The sequence below is a fragment of the Varanus komodoensis genome, unplaced genomic scaffold (genome assembly GCF_004798865.1).
Source record: "Varanus komodoensis strain SLA01 unplaced genomic scaffold, ASM479886v1 scaffold1, whole genome shotgun sequence".
Taxonomy (NCBI): Eukaryota; Metazoa; Chordata; class Lepidosauria; order Squamata; family Varanidae; genus Varanus; species Varanus komodoensis.
This window is the reverse complement of record NW_025335268.1, coordinates 57,064,530-57,085,284: the sequence shown is the minus strand read 5'-3', so window position 1 is coordinate 57,085,284 and position 20,755 is coordinate 57,064,530. Positions and strand designations below refer to the sequence as shown.

General features: G+C 43.0%; 1 protein-coding gene across 1 annotated transcript in view; it reads right to left on the bottom strand.

Annotated features, from left to right (window-relative positions):
- The window catches only part of METTL24 (methyltransferase like 24), an 82,434-nt gene extending 69,239 nt beyond the window's left edge, over nucleotides 1-13,195 (bottom strand). Inside the window, exon 1 of the mRNA XM_044449180.1 lies at nucleotides 12,857-13,195. Within this exon, the coding sequence (XP_044305115.1) occupies nucleotides 12,857-13,171 (315 nt within the window). The 5' untranslated portion in view covers nucleotides 13,172-13,195. The remainder of the gene's footprint in view (nucleotides 1-12,856) is intronic.
- Between the last annotated feature and the right edge of the window lie 7,560 nt (nucleotides 13,196-20,755).

Below are 20,755 nucleotides of genomic sequence, written 5' to 3'. Positions count from 1 at the left end.
TTCATCACCAGGTCAATACTTTTTAATTTAATTGTTTAAATTAAACAATTTAATTAAGCCACTTGTTTTTAGTGGCTATTCTGGTTTTATTCTTCTACTTACTGCTGCTTGCTTATTATGTTCTCTTGCCTTGTATATTATACTGGATTTTCTTTTTGTGCAGCTGATTTTATTGTTTTAATTCTTGGTTTATGTTTTTGTGCTGGTTGTTCATGGTTCTTATTGTAAGCCACCCAGAGAGCCCTTGCGGCTATAGGGTGGCATATAAATGTAATAAATAAATAAACAAACAAACACCTGGGACCCACAGTTGGAAACCACTGCAGGCCACTAAAGTATGTAGAATCAATTCCTTCTTTACAGTGGCCCCCTTTTGCTTCCAAACCAATATACACTTGACCACCTGTGTTCATTATTAGGAGTGATTAGCATTCATCTATTCAAAAGTGATTGGGCCACAATATACAAAATGAATTGGCGCATCTTCCAGGGCACTCTACAGTGAGGGTAACTCTCAAGTAACTGTGCACAGGACTCTGGCCATAATCTTTTCTTTTCATTTAATATAGCGATATGTTAACTGATAAAGTTGAAAAGAAACCCAGTTCATCTGCTTGTTATTAGCTCTAAAAAAAAACCCACACCTTTATTTTATGTTTTCATAAGGAGTATTAAATAACCTTACATCATCCACAGTAAAAACATTGACTTTCACCAACAAAAACATGCTATGGAGAACAAATTTCCCTAATCTAAAACAAAAGCTTAAGCCTTTAAGCAACAGTTATGCTTTCTAAATTCTGCATCATTGCTGCAGGTAAATAAATACCGTCCCTACCACCAGAATGTTAACAGTTGTGTCTTCAGAGGTAGTCTGCCTATGTACACCAACTGCTGGGTACCACAATGTGAGAGGAAGCTATGGTCCCCATGTCATGTGGGTGGGTGTGGTGGGGACTCCCCCATAGGTCTCTGGTTGGAAACTAAATACTAGACTAGAAGGGATTTTGGTCTGTTCCAGCAGATTCTTTTTTATGCTCTTCATAACTACTAGAAAAATTGATCTATAGCTCATTTCTTCAGCTAATCTTGCCTCTTAAAGGAGTTAATATGAATATTCTAGAGGTAGTTAGGCATGATGATCAATAGCAGCAATCTCCCCCTCTCATGACAGCAAATTCCACATTTTAACTGTGCATGGTGTAAAGAAGCACTCTCAGTCTCCCATCATTCAACAGATGGCACCAAGTGCTTATATTATGAGAGAAGACCAAATTCTTCTCTACTTCTACTTTTTTCTGAACTACAAAAGTGCCAAATGTCATAACCTTCCTTGCAGGAAAGTTGTTCTAGCCCCTGAAGATTTTGGTTGCCCTTTTCCGTGCCTGATCTAACTCTGTAATATCCTTTTGCAGATGTTACCAGATTACAACTGGGCAACTCAACTCAAGCCTTATTCCAAACACTCTTGGACTGACACTTTTGTTCCCCCCTAAATTCTAGTAAAAAGCAAAACATCAGTAGGTATATTTTACGTCAGCTTTGCTTCTTTTGTATTTACATATGCCTCAAAGTACAACTGTAGCATATGCATGATGATCATGATGATGATGATGATGATGCCATAGAAGGCAAGTCTGTAGGTACAACAGAGCTGTGTTCAGATCCTGCTTTATTATGAAGCTCACCAGGAGGCCTTGGACACCCCTAAATTACAGCCTCACCTCCCTCACTGGCTAGTTGATAGAACAGTGCAATGTACCCCACACCCAGAGGTACATATGCATAGAAGAAAAATAATCTAAACATCACTTATTGCATGTTCACTGTACATGAAAAATACATGATAACAAATCATCCTGTAAATTAACAGTGAACTCATTTTGTGAATGTACATTCCTGTATAGCCAAAATGACACCATCCATACACGAGAGAGACAGAGAAAGAGGAAGAGATCAGCAACTTGCGGAAACACTACACTCCAGTTTACAAATCATAATTGACATCATCTTTAGGGGAAAAAATAGGAAACTCAAAACAACCCAGTGAGGACTGACCATGTTGGCTGCTGGCTGGCCGTTGGAAGTGGTGGCAGGGGCAAGCGGCAACAAATGAGCAAGAAGGAGAAAGCACAGGTTCAGAACTGTAGCTTTTATTCCACTGGTATTGAGGCCCTCAGCACATGTGTATACAGGATTCTATTACTCTAATAAATTATCTTGCTCATTAAGGAGACCAGCGTGTCACCTTTTCTTTATTCTCTCCCAAAAAACCTGACTAGCATAAATAATTTCAAACTGCATCGATAGATTACAAAGATCCTAGAGGCATGTGGACATATTGTCTAGAAATGATAAATCAAACCAGCTTGTTACTTTTTAAGAGATTTCTCGAGGAATATTTATTATCTATTTTATGTTTCAGCCCACTGGGAAGATTACCGATTATGTTGTATAAAACATATGGCTGTGTGTTTCTATGCATTTAGCCACCATAATACCATTCAAAGGCTTGTTAGTGAGCTCATGTCTGAGAAATGAGCTGAGCACAGGGTCTTACACAGCCGAGCACGTCTTTAAATAGCAAAACATTTATGAAGTAGGAGCCAGTCAGGCCGCCATGGAGGAGAAACCTATCAGTCTGCTAGATACAGTGACTATGGATTATCTCCAATGGCCTCTCAATGCAGTTGCTAGCGAGAGGCTGCTAAACAGTGCTCACGTCTTGCTTCTGGACTTCCCAAAGGCATCTGTCTGGCCACCCTGGGCACAGAATGCTGTGCTGGATAGGCTTTGGGTCTGCTCCAAAAATATTATTATGCGTCTGGATAGAGGGCTCCTGGCACAACTCATTACAAGGAATTCTGTCGCTGCTCCATCTTCTTCTCCTTAACAGATTTGCTGCGCTCAGAAAAAAAAAAATCAAAAGAAGTCATAAGAAAACATGGGAAGGCAGCAAAGGTAAGCCGGTGTCACCTGGGCACCTTGTAAATCTCCACAAATGAGGCAAGGAGAGAGAGCTGTGAAAGTCTTGTCTGGGAGGATGCTGGAGCAGCGGCAACTGCACCTGGGCTGCTCTGCACGGAGGAAAAGGGTGGCCACAAGCAGCAGGCCTTCTTACAAAGAACAGCTGTGTGAACTTTCCCAGGCATAAGTCAGCACGCATTTGCCCAGCATGGGTCTCTGTGTTCCCAAGACTGTGCACTACATGGGCTGGTTTTTCATATCACTTCTGCATCCTGTACACCACCGCAGCTTCTCAAATGGAGTTCTTGTTCAGAAAAAACACTGGTGCACCAATAAGGGGTTGGAAAACCCCACCTCAGGGTGAAATTTATGTGCCCTGCTGTGTGTCAGTATGAGAGAGAGAGACGGGAGAAGGGACAGACTGCTCTCCTTCCTCTCCTTGCCCCTCCTCCTGCACATCTGGAAGGTAAGGAGGAAGGTAATTCAGATTCCATCAGAAAGGAAAATGGATGGGGATGGTGATGGGGACACCCTCTGCCTACAGGGCCTCTTCTACCGACTGCCTTGAAGGAAAGATTTTATTGCAAGTTCATTATGTCTACATTACTTGTAAGCTGCCTTGGTAGGATTTGTATCCTGAAAGCTAGCATATAAATAGCTGAAGTACATAAGGAGACAAAATAAATAGCAGCTATAGTTGACTCAAGACCTTTGAACCCTAGGCAGACTCCAGCCACTGAGCACAGTGACTCTTGGCATATTTCACATGGATGTGAGCCGTGTGGATGAGCAGTGAAGAACTTTGGTCTTTTGGTTTCCAGGGTGGGTGCAACGGCAGGCCCAGGGCTCCTGGAGGGCTCTCGAGCTTCAGATTCTTTCAAGGATCTCCCAGCACATCTCCTAGATGCTCTGGAGGTAGGGTGCATCAGCAAGGTGTACAAGGCCATGTCCTGTCAGAGGGTGAAGCAACCAGGCAAGCAGTTTCCATCTCCTGACAGGGCAGCTGGGCTAGAAGGTCTTGTGCCAAGAGGACCATGCCAAGGCGTCTGATTTTACAGAGGACTGATGTCTATATGAGAGTTGCCAGAGGGTCTCTCCAGACTGACTGTCCCGCTCAATTCCGGTTGAAAAATTAGGAACCGTGAGAGCAGCTGGCTGTCAGCACATGCTGTCTGGGTAGTGGGTTGAGTAGGCGGGCACACATGTGACTGCATCAGTTTTTTGCATCATGTTCAGATGTACTGTATTTCTATTAACGTTAAAATAACTGCTTCTAAATTTGCAGCTATAGACATCAATTGCACATCCACATTTTATGTAATCCTGAGCCCTCTGGTTGTTCTTTTCCTCGGTGATGCATTTCCTCTTTGTTTTGGTGAGCTGTAAGGGGCCACCCTTCCCAAGAGGTGTGGGAAGGAACTAGAGAATGGAGTGAGAGGACAAGAAGCGAAGCAAGTCAGATACGGTGTGCAGGGCTGGGGGCGGGGGGGGGGGAATAGGAGCTCCTCATCCCCTAGCCCTCAGCAGCACGTCAAATTTGATGAGATTTTGCAAGGTGATTATAATTAAAGCATGCCACAGTATAATGACTTTCTGAACAAGAACATTCCCCAGCTGCTTCTCAAACATTTATGAAGCAAGACTAATTTTTTTTTTCAACTTAAGGTAAGTATGCAAGAATCAAGGATATGTGGTGCGATCATTAACCTTGTAAGCTTGCAAGAGATATCACTGTCAGGAACCAGGTTATAATGAGTGCTTTCTGGTCTATTAACTGCAAATGAAAGTGCTTTAAAATATAATTAAAAGATCAGTTCTTTTTTCCTTTCCTAGATGCCCTGAAAATAATTCTAATTCTGTGCTTTCTCTTTCCTCCTTTTTTATTTTTTTGCCTAGAGCCCAGATGCTTCTGCTTTTGTACCAAGTGCTCCTGGGACTTGGTTATTTGCTGTTGAAGACAACTACCAACAAAAGGGCATCCGTTGATTGTAAACACAACCATCTCTCTCAGTTTGCTCTTTTAGTCTGGCAATATTTAAATATGAACTCCCTTGGGATTCCATAGTTATCTATGCTGATGCCTGCAGCCTGACACCACAATACCTAGCATGATAATCCCGTGAAAGCTCTTTTTTGATCACAACAGAAGCAAAAGATTCTAACCCTAATCCTAACCAAGTACCTGTATCAAGTCCTTATGTGCAAAAGGATAAGTGACCATCCAGATCTTCCTTTCTGCACTCAGTAAGCACCAATACCCATGAACCTCTTCTGTGAAGTGAAACTCTTACTCACGCTTGCCCTTTCCCAGAGATTCTTGAATGGCCTTCATATCCTCATATCCTTCTACTGTCTTCCCATGGGCATCTGGTTGACAACAGAATGCTGCACTAACCAGGCCTTTGGTCTTATCCATCAGGGTTCTTCTTCTGTTGTCCCTTCTGCTTCAAGATCCTATTCCAGAGTTGGGCCATGTAAAAAGGGAACAAATGCAGGAGAAAGAACTGCACACCATGATAAAAAAGAAGACCTGAGTTCCCTTCTGATGTATTAGATCAACAGTGAACATGTCTGAGATGCTGCTTGTTCACTTCTTAGGATGGTGTCCATGCAGAGCTCATTGCTAAAAGCAGGTAGCCAGCAAGGCAGGATGGACCAATGTGTGGTCCTGTAGACAGTGCTGGACGGCAACCTCCATGACCCCTCAGCAGGGGCAGGACTAGCTAGGTCTGACAGGAATTCCAGTCCAACATCTGGAAGGTCACTGCTTATTCACCCCCGCAACAAGGGGCCTCACATGTGCTAAAACCCGTTCATTTGCTTATCCTCATCCAGCTCATGCTCAGTTCGGGATGCCTTCAGTGAGCCTTTATTTCAGCAGCCAGATATGCTGTCATTATATTTTCATGAAGGAGAACTACATAAGTTGGCTATGTGCCAGAAGGGTCAAGGAAAATGTTGCTATGCTCAAGGTCTTTATATCAGTTTTATTTGTTTCCTTTTGTTTACTACATCTGCTATTAGTGCAGTATGATCCATCCATGTTTCTGTTGCATTCACTCCCAAGTAAATGTTCAGAGGATGTGCAAAGCCACCATCTGGGATTTGTTTGCCAATAAAGGGGCTAATTAGAAACTAAAGAAGGTCAAAACAGAAGAAGGCAGGCCAGCATAAGGAGACTACTCACATTTGAGATTTCATAAACATGACAGAAGTGTTATTTCAGAGATGAATGGCATTCAGAATTCAGTGCTGCACAGTGTACTAAAAGGAATTCAAGATAATGAAGAAAAACACGCATGTGTGCATTTCTGAACTCTCTGCCCAAGTAAACATGGGCTGTCTGTTCAGGATTAACACCCTAAAAAAATCTCTTTGGAGAAGTCTCTAAGCATGGACCTAAAACCTAAGGATGAATACGAATGGTAATAATTTGATTTTTCCTTCAGGAGTTCCAATCCAGGCACCAAATCAGACATACATAATTTCTGAGATGAATCTGCTCCAGAGTGGCATTTCAATGCAATATCATTATTATTGTAATGTTGTAATGTTATTGTGAAGGGTCCTTAAAGATTCAGCAAGTGTTTGTTTGAAAGGATATATTTCCCTCTCATACATGAATAGAAATCTGCATGAAAGTCAGAGTGTATGATTTCAGATTTTAATACAACACAGTGTGTTGCAGCAATTAGCTGCACATGGGTCTTCTCTTGAAATCCACCCAGAATCTTTGGGAAGCGAGATGACGAGGTAGGGATGGTGGTATAGAACATGGCTCACCAATGTTAAATAATACACAACAGCTCTCTCTCCACATGTTGGTACAATTCAGGGTACTGGTTTTGACCTGTGGAACCAGGGATCTCCTGCTACAACATGACCTGCTTGATCATTGGTATCATCTTCAGTTGCCATTCTGTAGGTAATCTTTACAGACCCAACAGCACATCTTACCCACCATCATTTCAACCTGCATTCTTCCAGGGGTTCTCTCTTTTCTAGCCACTGTCCCACTTGGATTCTCATTTTTTAAACCCTCTTTCATCTTTCCAAGTTCCTCCCTTCCCACTATCGAAACCTTTCCCTCTTTCTCCCCCTCCACCCCATTCTCCTTCCTGTGATGTCTTTTCTTCACCATAGCCCCAAAGCTTTCCCCCAACTCCTACTTTTGCTGCTGTCTCCTCCTTCTGGATTTCCTCCTCAGTGCAGATTGGAGAACAGAAACTACCATAGAAAAGGCCCTACATCTACATGGACGTCACTTTGGTGCTTATTTTTAAAATTTTCGGAAGTGGATTAAATACTTTTTTAAAGAGCTCAATGTTGTTTAATCCCATTGAGTTGTCTGCTGTTTTAACATGTGCATGTTTAGATACTGAATAATATATTGTGCATTTTATTGTGGACTTTTTATCAGATCCTTTTGTAAGCTCATTTTGTGCATTTGCTTAAAGTGAAAGGTGGGATAAAAATCCTCTAGGCTGGGGGGGCAGTGAGTTTTAGTGCAACATATCCAGAGAGCATGAGATTTGAGAAGGGGTCACTCAGAGGTTGTGTTGAAACAGCTGCATTGCTGTCCATTTCTGAGCTTAAGTCCAAAAGTGCTGATGCCTCCTCTGAAGGCTTCAAACAGACCACCACAACCTGGTCCCTCCAAAGCATGGGAATAAAGGGCAATGCAGTGCAATACATCAGCAGCACACCATGCTGGGGAAGGCCGCCCTACACTATGGGGCTGAGCATCCAGGTTCCTGTTGGACCAACTGTGCCTATATCAGCCCACCCATCAATTGAGAGCACCAGCTGCGACTCTCTTTGCAAGGCTCCCCCCTCTGAGTTAAAGCATGCAGCAGCTAAAAGACATATGTATTTCTCAATCGTGGTGCTTCAACATTTGGAATGTCTTCCTGAGAAAGCATGGCTCCCAAGCCAATATCATTCCAGCAAAGTCCCTCTTATTTTCCTAAATTTTCAATGTTTTTAAAGGCACAGTGGAAGTATTTATCCAGTATTTCATTTATTATGTTTTGCCTGTTTCGCTTTGATGTTTTTGTTGGTGTTTATGTAAGAAAGTATTGTTTTTACCCTTCTACTGTGATCTGTCCTGAGAGCACAGATGTACTCAAGGTGCATGATTTAAAAAAAAAACCCTAATGAATGAATATTAAAAACAGATTTTTTTATTCTTAGCTGCAGTTAAGGGAAAGGACAATATGTAGACCATATTTGCCAGCAACCATGAAGGACAAATGTGAGAAAAAAGGATTTTCTTTGAGCTTTTCAGTTTTCACTAAAAATACCTACTTCATTTGATCCTTTCCCAACATGGTATTTTGGGTCATATTGAAAAGTCTGTCTCAAATATAAGGAGGCATCAAGCTTTCATTTGACAAACCTCAGCGCATCATGGCTGTGAAAGACTTTGAATGCCAAGTTAAGGAATATGCTTTGTTGAAACAAGCAAGTAGAGACCTATCGTCTCCCTGGAAAATCACATGGAGAGCTTAGTGTTGACTCCGCAAATCTGCCACATTCTGTCACAGGCTTGCATTGTAAACAACAGCCTTTCCTTTTCTAAAAAGTTGCTGTTTTCCATACACAGTTTAAAAATAAGTTCTGCTTAGGGCTACTGGGTGAGATTTAATAAATCAAATCAATCAATAAAATCAGGGAAATATACTTGCAGTTTTAATATTACATAAGAACAACTTGAAGCCACAATCCAGTTTGGAGGGTTTCTACTCTCACATATGTTCTCTTAACACAACTCAAAATATGAGAACACTCTTGTGATTAATTACTTGTAGTTACAGAGGAAGTGTATGATCAACACACACATACCCCTACTGCATGTATACATGGTAGAATTTTCCTTTTTTTTTAAGAAACTGTATAAACTATACAAACATGGCATCTTTTATGGACTGTATATGGGATTCTTTTTTACCCTTTACCCACAACAATAAAGCCCTACTATGCAGACCAAAAGACTTTGTTACAGCATGTATTCATTAAAAAATATTAAACACCCCCTTTGTTTCAGAGAGATTTCTCCACTGAACAACTACAATATCTAAACCTTGCAATATCTATATCAAAATACTGCTATGAGCATGATTGCAAAGTTACGTGACTGCAATCCTTATCACCCACTGAAATTTCTTTGTAGTTTATTTTAACTGACAGATTCAGATGGGGAGAGGCCGACTCTTACAACACAACCAGTGCCCTACTGCATTCAATAGGTGTAATTTCCATTAAAATCTATGAGGCTTACTTCTGAATAGGCTTGGCATATTAAAGGCTGTCTTCCTTTTCTGACTTTGAGCCTTTGCACCCTGTCCTAGAAAACTTGCTCACTACTCTAATAATCTTTTGGAAATACAAGGAAATAGTATGAGGCTCATTTTTCCTTAGCTTTCGAACTGATTTCCATGCAAAAGATCCTGGGATTCAGTCTGGCCTTCTCCAGCTAAACAGATTCACCCCAAAGCCTTGGAGAGACGCTGCCAGTCAATGTGGGCCATCCTGGTGCCCTCCAAATAGGTTGAACTATCACCCTCATCATCCCATATGCTGGCTGGGGATGGTAAGCCTTGTAGTCCAGGACATCTGGAGTATGCCAGGTTGAAGAAGAATGGTGTAGCTAGAGAGAACAGTGATCTGGCTTCATATATTATAGGGTTGTGCACGGCCCTCCAGATGACTGGGCCTACACTTCCCATCATCCCTACTCATCACAGCCAATGATAAGGGCTAATAGAAATTCTAGGGCAAAATATCTGGAGGGTGACAAGTTGCTCACCTCATCCTAAACCAAATTAAAACATGGCTGACTAGTATTCACACCTACTCTTCAAGGAGCAGAAAAGCAGTGAAAAATCTTGTTCATAAAATGTTTGTCCTGGCTTAACACATGCATTTGCCATCACTCTGCATTTGCACTCTTCATATATTTTAGCAGGAGGAAACGATAAAGTCAGGAGAGCAGTTATGATATAAGCCAACTGTGAAAGAGGGCCACACACAAACTGCTCTTTGCTGAGCCAGGGCTGGGAAGGTCTGTCCCATTTTAAAGATGAAAATGAAGGCCAGCAGCTGTTGCCTTGGACTGTTTAAAGAGTGCTTCCAGATGAGGACTTCCATGTGTAATCATACCGCCTCATTCATGGTCTTTCTTGGTCCGGATAATCACTGCATTGTCACATCACACTAACTCACCCTGCAAATACTTTGCAGTATCTTCCTTATTCACTGACAAGCAATCAGGTGCTCTGTGCATCGTCTGCACGCCTTCTCCCTCAATACTTAGCTGGTTTCCAGTGTCCTTCGCAGCACAATCTATCTTGTCTCCCCCTCCCCACTCTAACCAGTATGTCTTTTTCTTCACTTCCTTTTGGGGAGTTTTTTTCAGAACCTCAAAAAAGTGTAATTTGGGTCATTTTGGAGTGGGGGCCTCAAAACTGTGCAACTGTGGTCATCATTTTAATTACTGTCATTTTTGTGCAATCTTTCAGGTCCAGGATAACTGAAGCCTTGCATGGTCAATTTCCTGGTCTGTTTCAGCTGTCAAAATGGGGGACAAAGTACAGTAGTAACAGATTGACAGGTGGGACTGCACTGCCAGGGATTAGTTGCCGAATTACCAACTGAAGACCACTGGGAAAAAGAAGGTACACCAAAAGACAACTGCTCCCCCTGAATTTGATTTTGAATGTTGAACTGACAGTTCTCAATCTCAGCACTTCCCATAAAGGAGAGATATTAACACCCTGTTCCTTTTCAGGAACCCTTTTTGGAGCACTTACTGTTATAGTTACTGAAGTTCCCTGATAGTTTAAAAGGAAGTCAGAATATATAGAAATTTAATTCTTATGAAATAAATGGAGGGGGAATTTGGCCAAATTTAAGGGCTACAAAGTAATGATGTGAAATGTTGTGCATCAGCATTAACTGCTCCATTATTGCAAAGAGACACATTTCCCCTCCATTTACTTTCCAACTCTTAAATTTGGGCACATTCTCCCTCCCTTTACTTCCCAGTCATTATATTTCAATATATTTCCCTTCCATTTACTTTACAGTCCAAAAATGTGCAAATATTCCTGACGGGTGATTAAAAAGGTGGCAAAACAGAACAGAGCAAATGGGGTTCCAGTACCAGCAGTACTTACACTTCCGCACACACATTTGTTCTGCCTCATGCAGCCCTCTTCTAAAGGGTGCTCTATAAACTGTCAGGATACAGCATTATACTGAAGCTCTGAAAAGGAGCTGGAAAAGGTGGGCAGAGTTAATCTCTCTTGAATAGTTGGAAAGTTGGGGAGGGGTTGGAAAGGTGGAAGACACTGAGATACATTAGTGCAATACTTTACACCAAGAGGATCAGATGGCCAAGGGGAAGATATTGTTCCCTGACTTTTGGTGCATGCATTCCCTAGCTTTCTACCCTCCCTCCTTGTTCTTTGACAGTGAAACAGACAAAGACAACCCACAGTGGGCAAGAACTACCCTACAACAAGTCATGGCTTGCTCTCCGAAAATTAGCCACCTGAAGAGAATGCTCACGTTTGAGCAACATGACAACCAATCATGACAATCATCACCTTCACTTTGTTGCCCTTTTATGTTTTCCCACCTCTTCATTTTCTTACCAGAAAAAAAAGCTATTAAAGAAGGCAGGATAGTTGCACAGCATCTTTTGACTTTTACAACAGGAGTCCTCTGCCTGGAAGCACTCCCAGAGAAATGAAAACATTCCCTAAAGTGTGTGGCTTTGGATCTGATTCACCATCAGCTTGATTATAATCAAATTTACTCAGATTTAAATCCCACTGTTTCCAAGTGGATTGCTTTCCATATCAATTTAGTTAGGACAGCAGTCTGATGACATAGCCTCAGTAAGCCTGGCTTTCTTTGATCAAATCTGAACTTTGTTCCTATTACAGTCACACATCTTGTATTGTTTCCACTAAACTGTTATTGTCCACACTACAGAAGACATATGGCCCTCACATGCAGTAATTTGCCTCTGGTGATCTTTTTGGTGCAACAGCATGAAACCCTGTAGGTCTGAGGTACAAAGTTATAGCAGACAAGAACACTTTTCTTAACCTTCCCCGAGATTATTTTTTAAGGAATTTCACCAGCACATATAGCAACATGAGACAATGCATCAGTCTAGAGCTCATGCCTTGATATTTAACCTAAGGATGGATGCTCCATATAGACCATTTTTTTCAGCTTAGAGACCTGCACAGGGACCCTTGCTTTAGAAAGTTTGATCTGGTGATCCTGTTACTAAGCTCAATGCATGTATTTAAGAAGCATATTCCTCATTTTAAGAGAAAGTTCTCATCTGTGGCAAGTCAGAACTTTGACATTCAGAATGGAATCAATGTCAAAATATGCCCACTTTGTTCCCTCTCTGCTCAGCAGAACGGCCAAACCACACAATGATAGTCTCCTGGTTTTCAAATGCTGACTGGACAGTCCTAGTTTAGGAATCCGCAAACTCCACAGGCCTAGAACTTTGCACACACTCAGAGGCCCTCTCTTCTTTTTCAGTGCCTCATGTGCTCCAGTGCTGACCTGAGCAGAGTCCCAACTGAAATTAAACGCCAGGACAGACACATTGCCCATTTTAAAAAAACAAACAATCCATATCACATCCATATCAGAGAAATTAAAAAACTCTGGCAGGGCCAAATTGAGTGAAGAAGCCAACAATCCGCAGTTTCTGGGCTGGGTCCAACTTAGATTCTACAATTAGAACTCAAGTTAGCGAAATCCCTTTGAAATGAGAAAGGGTGAAATTAGACTAATACCGCATAAACCCTTTTTACCAGCCGCACAGCCCCCAGGCCCCTACTTTCGGAACTTTTACCTTCCTGCGAAGGGGCGCCCCCTGGTGGCAGCACGAGGGCTCTGCGGGACTCCTTCGGCGGCTACTCCTCACGTAGGTGACTTGCCTTCTCCTGCCGCTGCTGGTCGCCTCGTACGCCCCGTCGCCTCTGCGGCCGGCAGGCGCGACTCCGGACTCGCGCCCCGTCGCCACGGGCTTGGCGTCCGCCACGTCCCCAGAGCGCCGGAGCCCCAGCCGGAGACACAGCAGGAGGGTGGCCGAGAGCAAGAGGCAGAGGCGGAAAGCCAAGCCTTTGCCCAGCCGCCGGTCCGTCGCTGCGCAGCGCGACGGGCTCATCCTGCGGCCGCGGGCGAGGGCGGCTGGGGGGCCCGGGTGAGCGATGGACGGCCGCTCTCGTCTCCTCCTGGCTGCCGCTGCCGCGCACGTGTCTTGCGGAAGGACACATGCCGGGGCAGGCGCGCTGGAAGGCCCCGAGCCGAGCTGGCGCTAGTCGGAAAAGTTTGGGAGCCGGGAGGCCCGCCCCCGCCGCCACGCGGAGGGAGCCCCTGAGCCGCCGCCTCTCGGCCGCCAGGCGGAGGACGGCGCGCCGCGCATCGCTCAGGCGAGGGAGCTGGGCGGGCCCGGAGTCTGTGCGGCCCCGCGCGGGCGGCTCTTCGGCGGGGCGTCTCACTTTTCCCGCTCTGCGCGGGAGGCGGAAAGGCTGAGGCGAAGCCTTTCTCTGCTTGCAGGGACGACGGTGACGAACACCGCGCCTTTGCTCCCTGTCGCGCGGCTGCCGAAAGGCGCGCGGGCCCTGCTGTCCCCAGACTCGGAAGCGCCCGACGAACGTCTGCATGGGACGGGCTGAGAGTTACATTCATCCTAATGGAAGTCTCGCAAGCGCGTTTACAACAGCTGCGTGAAATTTTTAACTCGACCTTCATTGGTGCTTCGCTTCTTGCTGCAATTAGTTGTTGCCCTGTGTTTGGGGAATCTCAGTTCTTTAGTCCAAGTGTAAGGAAAAACTGAAGGCACTCTAGGGAGGGAGCAGTGAAAACCTATACACTGGTAATCTAATGTATTTGAGTTGCAGTTACTAGAAAAATTTGTAGCAATGTAATGTATCTTAATTACACATATGCATAAGAAAATGTGCATTCAGCTTCTTGGCTGTAAAAAGGCCCCAAAGCAACTTGCCATAAAATAATTAAAAATGATGAAACCAGTCTCAACACAATGCAAAAAACTGGCAGAACAAAATAATGAAAGCAGAATGGGCAAAGGAGACATCTTTTTTCAAACAATACTGAAAATTTGATGGAATATAAACAGCTTCTATCTAAAACAGGAGGGGGACTATTCAAGCCTTGCTAGGGAGGGAGTTTCTTAGCCTAGACATCTGTAAGGAAAGCAAAACCTATTTGGAGTCTGTCTGGGTCAATATCTAGGGTTTGCCCACTTCCACAATTAGCCATTTTGAGCATACCATGGCATTTTCCTCTTTTTTTCCAGAAAGCCAGCCCTCAATGGGGTTTAGGACTGGGAATATCCACAATTACATGTCCCAGTCCAATAACACCCAAGTCTTATTCACCGCCCCCCCCCCCAGCTTTTAAAGTGTCCCAAGTTTGACAGCTACCTCTCCAAGCTATTGAAACCCTCTTTCCCTTGAAAAAGAGGATAGAATAGGCTTTTGCCTTTGTCCATTTTCAGGACAAAATGGAACTAAATGGGGAGGGGGAAATGAGGATCTTGCTGTGATGGAGGTGCAAACTCCCCCAAACACTTTGGGTGCATCTGGCAGCTAGCACTTTGACACTTGTGAGATGTAGCCAAATTTGGGGGTGGGGGGATTGATTGCTGCCTCTATTTGTGACAATTTGCAGGTGCAAAAGAAATAACAAAAAATGGTTTGGAAACCATAGTAAGTCCCTCCAACATGCCAATAGGACATTTTGAAGGGACTGCTCATACCTGTCAAAATAGAGATTGCAAAAGCCAGCTTGACAGCCAGCTTTTCTGGTCTCTGCAAATAAAAGTGGGGAAGGGGAAAAAATGGGGAGAGGAGTTTATTGCGTGCCACTCCCAAGCACCACACTTGGGTCTTTTGGGGATAGCTTGCACTGGTGCTCCTCTGGTAACCCCACAGGGGGCTTTTACCACTCTTGCCATGGGGCTGTGGATTCAGTTCCCCATACCCACTATCCACTCAGTCATCTACTGGTTCAGACAACACAACAACCCCTTTGTGGTACAACAGTGCCTAGAACAGCCCATGCTACTAAGCCTGGAGAAACAAGCCACTGCATACCCACAGTGGGCTATCGTGTCATGCAAAACTAGGCATTGTCACCTGCAAAGAAGCAAACCAGACTCAGTGGCTTATGGCACAATGTTTAAGAACTCCTCCATAAACATGATTTGCAAATGGGCTGGCATGCTTATATATGGTACGAGAAGGCTAAGTCACATGGCTCTTTTTTAAGTCACTATATCAGAAAATCATTAATGTCAGTGTGGGAAAAGTTAAAGTTAAAATTGTATAATAAATTACCAAGATGGCTTTCACCCATGGAAGCTTTTGTATATCCAAATACACTGAATTTTGAAGGGATTATACGATATGATGATATTTTGGATAAGGATGGAGGCTTGAAATTAGATCAAGAAACACAAGAACAGGGATCTAATATCTCTTGGTGGCACAAGGTGCAGATACAATCGAGGTATGCTAAAGATTGTAAAGCGTGGGGTTTTTATAAGGAATTAACAGTGTTTGATCAAGTGATGCTTAAATCAGATGAGAAAATGATTAAAAGATTATATGATTTCTTACTTGATAGGAAAATGGAAGATGAACAGGTTAAGGAAACTATGATAACATGGGCACAAAATTTTGGATATAGTATTGAATTAGAAAAGTGGCAAAAGCTGTGGAAGAGAAATATTAAGGTAACATTGGCAATTTCGTATAAAGAAAACCTATATAAAATGTTTTATAGATGGTACCTATCGCCAAATCGATTAGCTAAGATGTTTCCAAATATGTCAAATGGATGTTGGAAATGTAAACATAAATTGGGTACTTTTTACCATATGTGGTGGACTTGCGACAATGTGAAAAAGTATTGGATTAAAATACATAAATGGCTGGAGGAAATGTTACAAAAATCTTTAGCTTTTAAACCTGAAGTTTTTTTTTTAGGCATCATACCAGAAGACATTAGTAAACAAGAAATGTATTTGATGTTACATGTAATCACCGCGGCGAGGATTGCATTCACTCAATACTGGAAAAGTGAGGAACTACGCACTGATGAACTGATTCTAAAAAAGATTCTGGACTGTGCAGAAATGGATAGATTGGCTTTATCACTGAAAGAGAAAGAAGATATTGACTTCTATCAAACTTGGGATTCTTTCTATTATTGGCTAGAGAAACGGGACTTGGCTTAGTTTTAAATATGTTTTTAAATTATCATAAATTGGATTTGAATATGACTATGGAATGTTAAAAAACATGAGTAGGGGACTGACCCAGTGCGTCTGATGTATTTGATGATTGATATTTTTAGTGTTAGTTTAAAAATCTTAATAAAAATTAAAAAAAGAACTCCTCCATAAAGAAAAGCTACCTGTAAAACTACTGACCTGTAGAAACAGAATAGCAAGTAAAAGAATGAGATGGGATCCCTTCCTGCTTTTCCTGGTTGGGAGGAAAGGTAATGACATGATTGTATAGCAATAATCACAGAATCATCTGTGATGTAAACTTTAAGTCGGATACACTGACTGTTGAAATGTGGCCATTTGCACCTTGCTCAGCCATCATACCAAGGAAAGACTGCAGCTCAGCAGCACTACATGTTTTCTTTGCAAAATGTCTCAGGTTCAGCCCCTGATTCTCCAGGCAAGGCTTGAAAAGCCTCCTATCTCCCCAGCCTGATGTGCCCCTGATGTTTTGGGTTAGAGCTCCCAGAATTTCTGAGTCTTGGCTATGTGGGCTGGCTTTGTTGGGGGGTGAAAGTAAAAAATACCTGGAGGGCATCTGGTTGGGGAAGGCCAATGCCAAGCTGGATGGACCAATGGCTGACCTCCATTGGCAGCTCCCCATATTCCTGTAATCATGCTCCTGTATTCTCTTGGCAACCAGCACTTGCTTGAAGCATTACAGTTGCTAGATAAATTGAACCAGACAAAAGGTCTTTTATCCTGGAGGAAACGAGGACAAAGCCAACCTAGGTTAAAAGGAATGGATACAAGGAAGAGGGCAAAGAAAATATAATTACTTTTCATATAAGCCCAGTGAGAAAAAGTAAATTCTATGGGAAAATGCAATTAGGTCTCTTCCCTGCATGAGTTAGTAAAGAATGAAAATACTACCCTTGGAAAATCATTCCAGCAGAAGAGACAAAATTAATTCTTGAAAATACAGAGGGAGCAACAGTATTGGTTGCTCAGAAATGGAGCGTGCATACTGCATCTGGGTTTGTTTTTAACTCTCAAGTTCCTCTGTTTTAGGATTGTGGGAGATATTCAAGCAGAATACTAAAGAACAGGGTTCTTTTTTCTTAATGAAAAGCAGGAAGCAGCTGCAGCCCTGCACATATGTCGATGTATGCATAAAACCCCATTGGTTTCAACAGAGGTATGTGAGTATAATTCCAAAATCAGTTATTCCTTGAATAAGCAAGGAAGAAGAGTCCTATAGCATCAGTCCTCCAACAATGTTGCTTTTGTGCTGTGTAGTACCAATAAAGGCACCCATAAGCATAACATTATTGTGGCAGTAGTAGCAACTGTGCAATCCTATCCATGTCTTCTCAGAAGCAAATCCCACGAAATCCAATTAGATCTTCTTCCAGAGAAGTGAGGATGGGACTGCTACTTAAGCTGTTAATCAGAAAGTCCCTGCTTTGGCCGTCCTGGAGATGCTGGAAGTAATGAGAGTTAGATGCACAGGATTGAGCCCGAGATGGTTTTAAGCAGGCCGTTCTTTCAGCACTCTGTGTTTATGTGGTCATTGTATTATAGTTCATAATGATAGTAATAATGCTATTGTATTAATAATAGTAATAATGTTATTGCATGGTGGCACCGCAGCCACATGAAACTTTTATGTGAAACATCTGTTTGAGACAGCTGCTGGTGAACAGATGTTTGACTCTGGCTTAATACAGACCTATATTGTAACTCACATGAACCAGAGCATCAAATTAGTTCAACAGGATGACTGGGGACTAATGTGCAAGTGATGAAAATTAAAGGAGATTGTCTAATCACCCTGTGAGCCAAACATACTGTCTGTATGAAGTATTTTATTGCATTATTTTCAATGCTGTGTTTGTGTTACAGAATCCTCTGAACCTTGCCACCAATCCCATCTCTTCCTAAGTTCTGTGAAAACTTTCTCAAAAATATAACACTTGTTTCTGTGCTATATGTGACTCACCTGACTTGTAGAGATTCATTTCATCTCTACACTAACCAATGGCCAAAGTTCTCTGGCAGCTCACAGCATTTAAAACCACAAAATACAGCAACATGACATTATATATATAAAAAAAACAGGAGTGGGGAACACAAAGCCCAGATGATCCAACCTCCAGTGATCTTCCATGCAGCCCTGGCCAGTCCGTTGAAATTTGATAGTGCAGAAATGGGCAGTTTGCCACCAAAATCCAGCAGCAAACCACTACAGAAATTCCAAAGTCCCAAATTCAGTTTTAGAGCAAAATGTAGCACTTTTGACTTTTTATTTTGGTTTTTCACCACACTGCTGGTGTTGTTTTTGTTCCTCTGTTTGTTTTCGTTTTTGCCACTGCAGTGTTTCAGCAGGAGTGTGGTTCCTGGGGAGTCCAAGCTAAGGAAATGAGCCTTCAGACCACCCAGACTTGCCCACTTCTGTTTTTAAAGTTTAGAATCACATGTCGTACATGTAGTGTTCACTGGTTTCTATAGCTCACCATTAGTGGGGCCCAAGTTAAATGCACAGTTTCATTTTGGAAGTCTCCAAAACTAGCAGTCTTGGGCAGCAGTCCAGTATACAGTGGTACCTTGGCTCACAAACGCCTTGAGTCACGAACAAAAATTTCATGAAAATTTTGACTTGGGTCACGAACTCCGCTTTGGGTGGCGACCAAGATCGCAGCCATCTCCCCACCTGCCCGAGTGGGGAGAGGGCCACGATCGCAGTCGTGTTCGTGCAGGGAAGACGTGCGTGATCATGGCTGTGCTGTGCTGCACCCGTCTTTCCTGCAGGAGCGCACCCACGATCACGTACCTCTTCCCTGCACGAACGCAACTGCGATCCTGGCCATCTCCACTCGGGGGGGGGGGGGGGGAGATGGCCGCGATCTCGCTGGTTGGAGGGGGGGAGATGGCTGAGATTGCACCCCTCTTTCCTACAGGAGCGCGCCCATGCCAGGGTTTCTTTGACAAGCACCACCCCAACATAAATGTAACAAACAGAGTGTTGAGTCTGATGAACAATAACGTGGTCTCCCATTTCTGGAGGATTATGCAGCGCGGGAAAAATCAAGTAACTATAGACAGATTTTTCACCAAAATTGACCCTGCAGCTAAGAGACAAAGAGAAGAAACCCCTGAAAGAGATCTACCCAATGTCCTTATGGAGGGGGACTCTCCCTCAAAACAATAACCTCCCCTGCACCCAGGCTAGTGTTCTCCACTGTACTGTACAGTACTTTGTTGTTGTCACTTTGTTTCAAAGTTTTCTGATTTAAAAAAAAATAGTTACAGAACGGATTAACCTTGTTTACATTGAACCTTATGGGGAAATTTGACTTGGCTCGTGACCAAAAACTGGCTCACAACCACATTCGGCGGGGCCAGAATGGATTAACCTTATTTACATTGAATCTTATGGGGAAATTTGACTTGGGTCACAACCAGAGTCGTGGAATGGATTAAGTTCGTGAGCCAAAGTACCACTGTACAGATTTACATGGAAGTAAGGCTGCACTTGTGATCGCACTGTTCAAATTTTATTTGCTGTATCTAGGCCCGGCTCTCCCCACCTGACCTACTTAGATTTCCTTCAGCACAATCATTCCTGAGAATCTAAAAGGTCTTTAAGAAATCCCCCAGTTCCCTGGCTAGCAGGATCCAATATTTAATAGTGATTAACTCAAAACAAGTTACAGTATCATGACAAATGAAACTTGTTTTTTAGAAGACACTTCTCTGAGTGACACTTTCATGCTTTAAGGGCTTCAAAAATACTGATTGGGCAATGTCACCTGGGAATATGACTTCTTTTTCCCATGACCTCTGTGGGTTACCCATGGCATGGCTGATGCTGCCTTAAGTCAGGAGCGGCCTGAAAGCCGTATGGCCAGGGAGATCGTGACACTTTCAAATAGTTTAAACAAGAGAGCAAGGGTCAGCAACACTGACTTTCCAGGGCCTTTGCCCTATAACTCTTGTTAGCCCCAGCCAGCATTGCCGATGGTGAAGGATGATGGGAGTTAAAGGCTAAAACAGCTGGAGGGCCAGAAGTGGCCCACCCCTGGCTTAACAAAAGCATTACAGGCTTTACTGTTTACGTTGCCATGTAAAAATTTAGAAATACTTTCTTCTATATTTTAAATTCTAACTGAGTTGATCCCTTAGTGTGACTAAACCAACATTAGGGAACCTGTGGTCCTCCAGATGGTGTTAGACTCACTTCTTATCAGTCCCCGCCAGGCAGGCCAATGGTGAGAGATGGGAATGGTAGTCGATCAACAGCCTGATCCGTGCAGTAAACATACTATTGTGCTGCTCACAACTGGGAGCGTGATACAGCCTGATAAGAAAAACAGGCAGTTCTACATTGCTGTAGGTGGATTAAATAAAATGTGAAGGCTCATTTGGTCTGGCAATCAGTTTTATGATTCTTTTTCACTGATCTTGCTCTGGATTCTGTCACATTGGGCC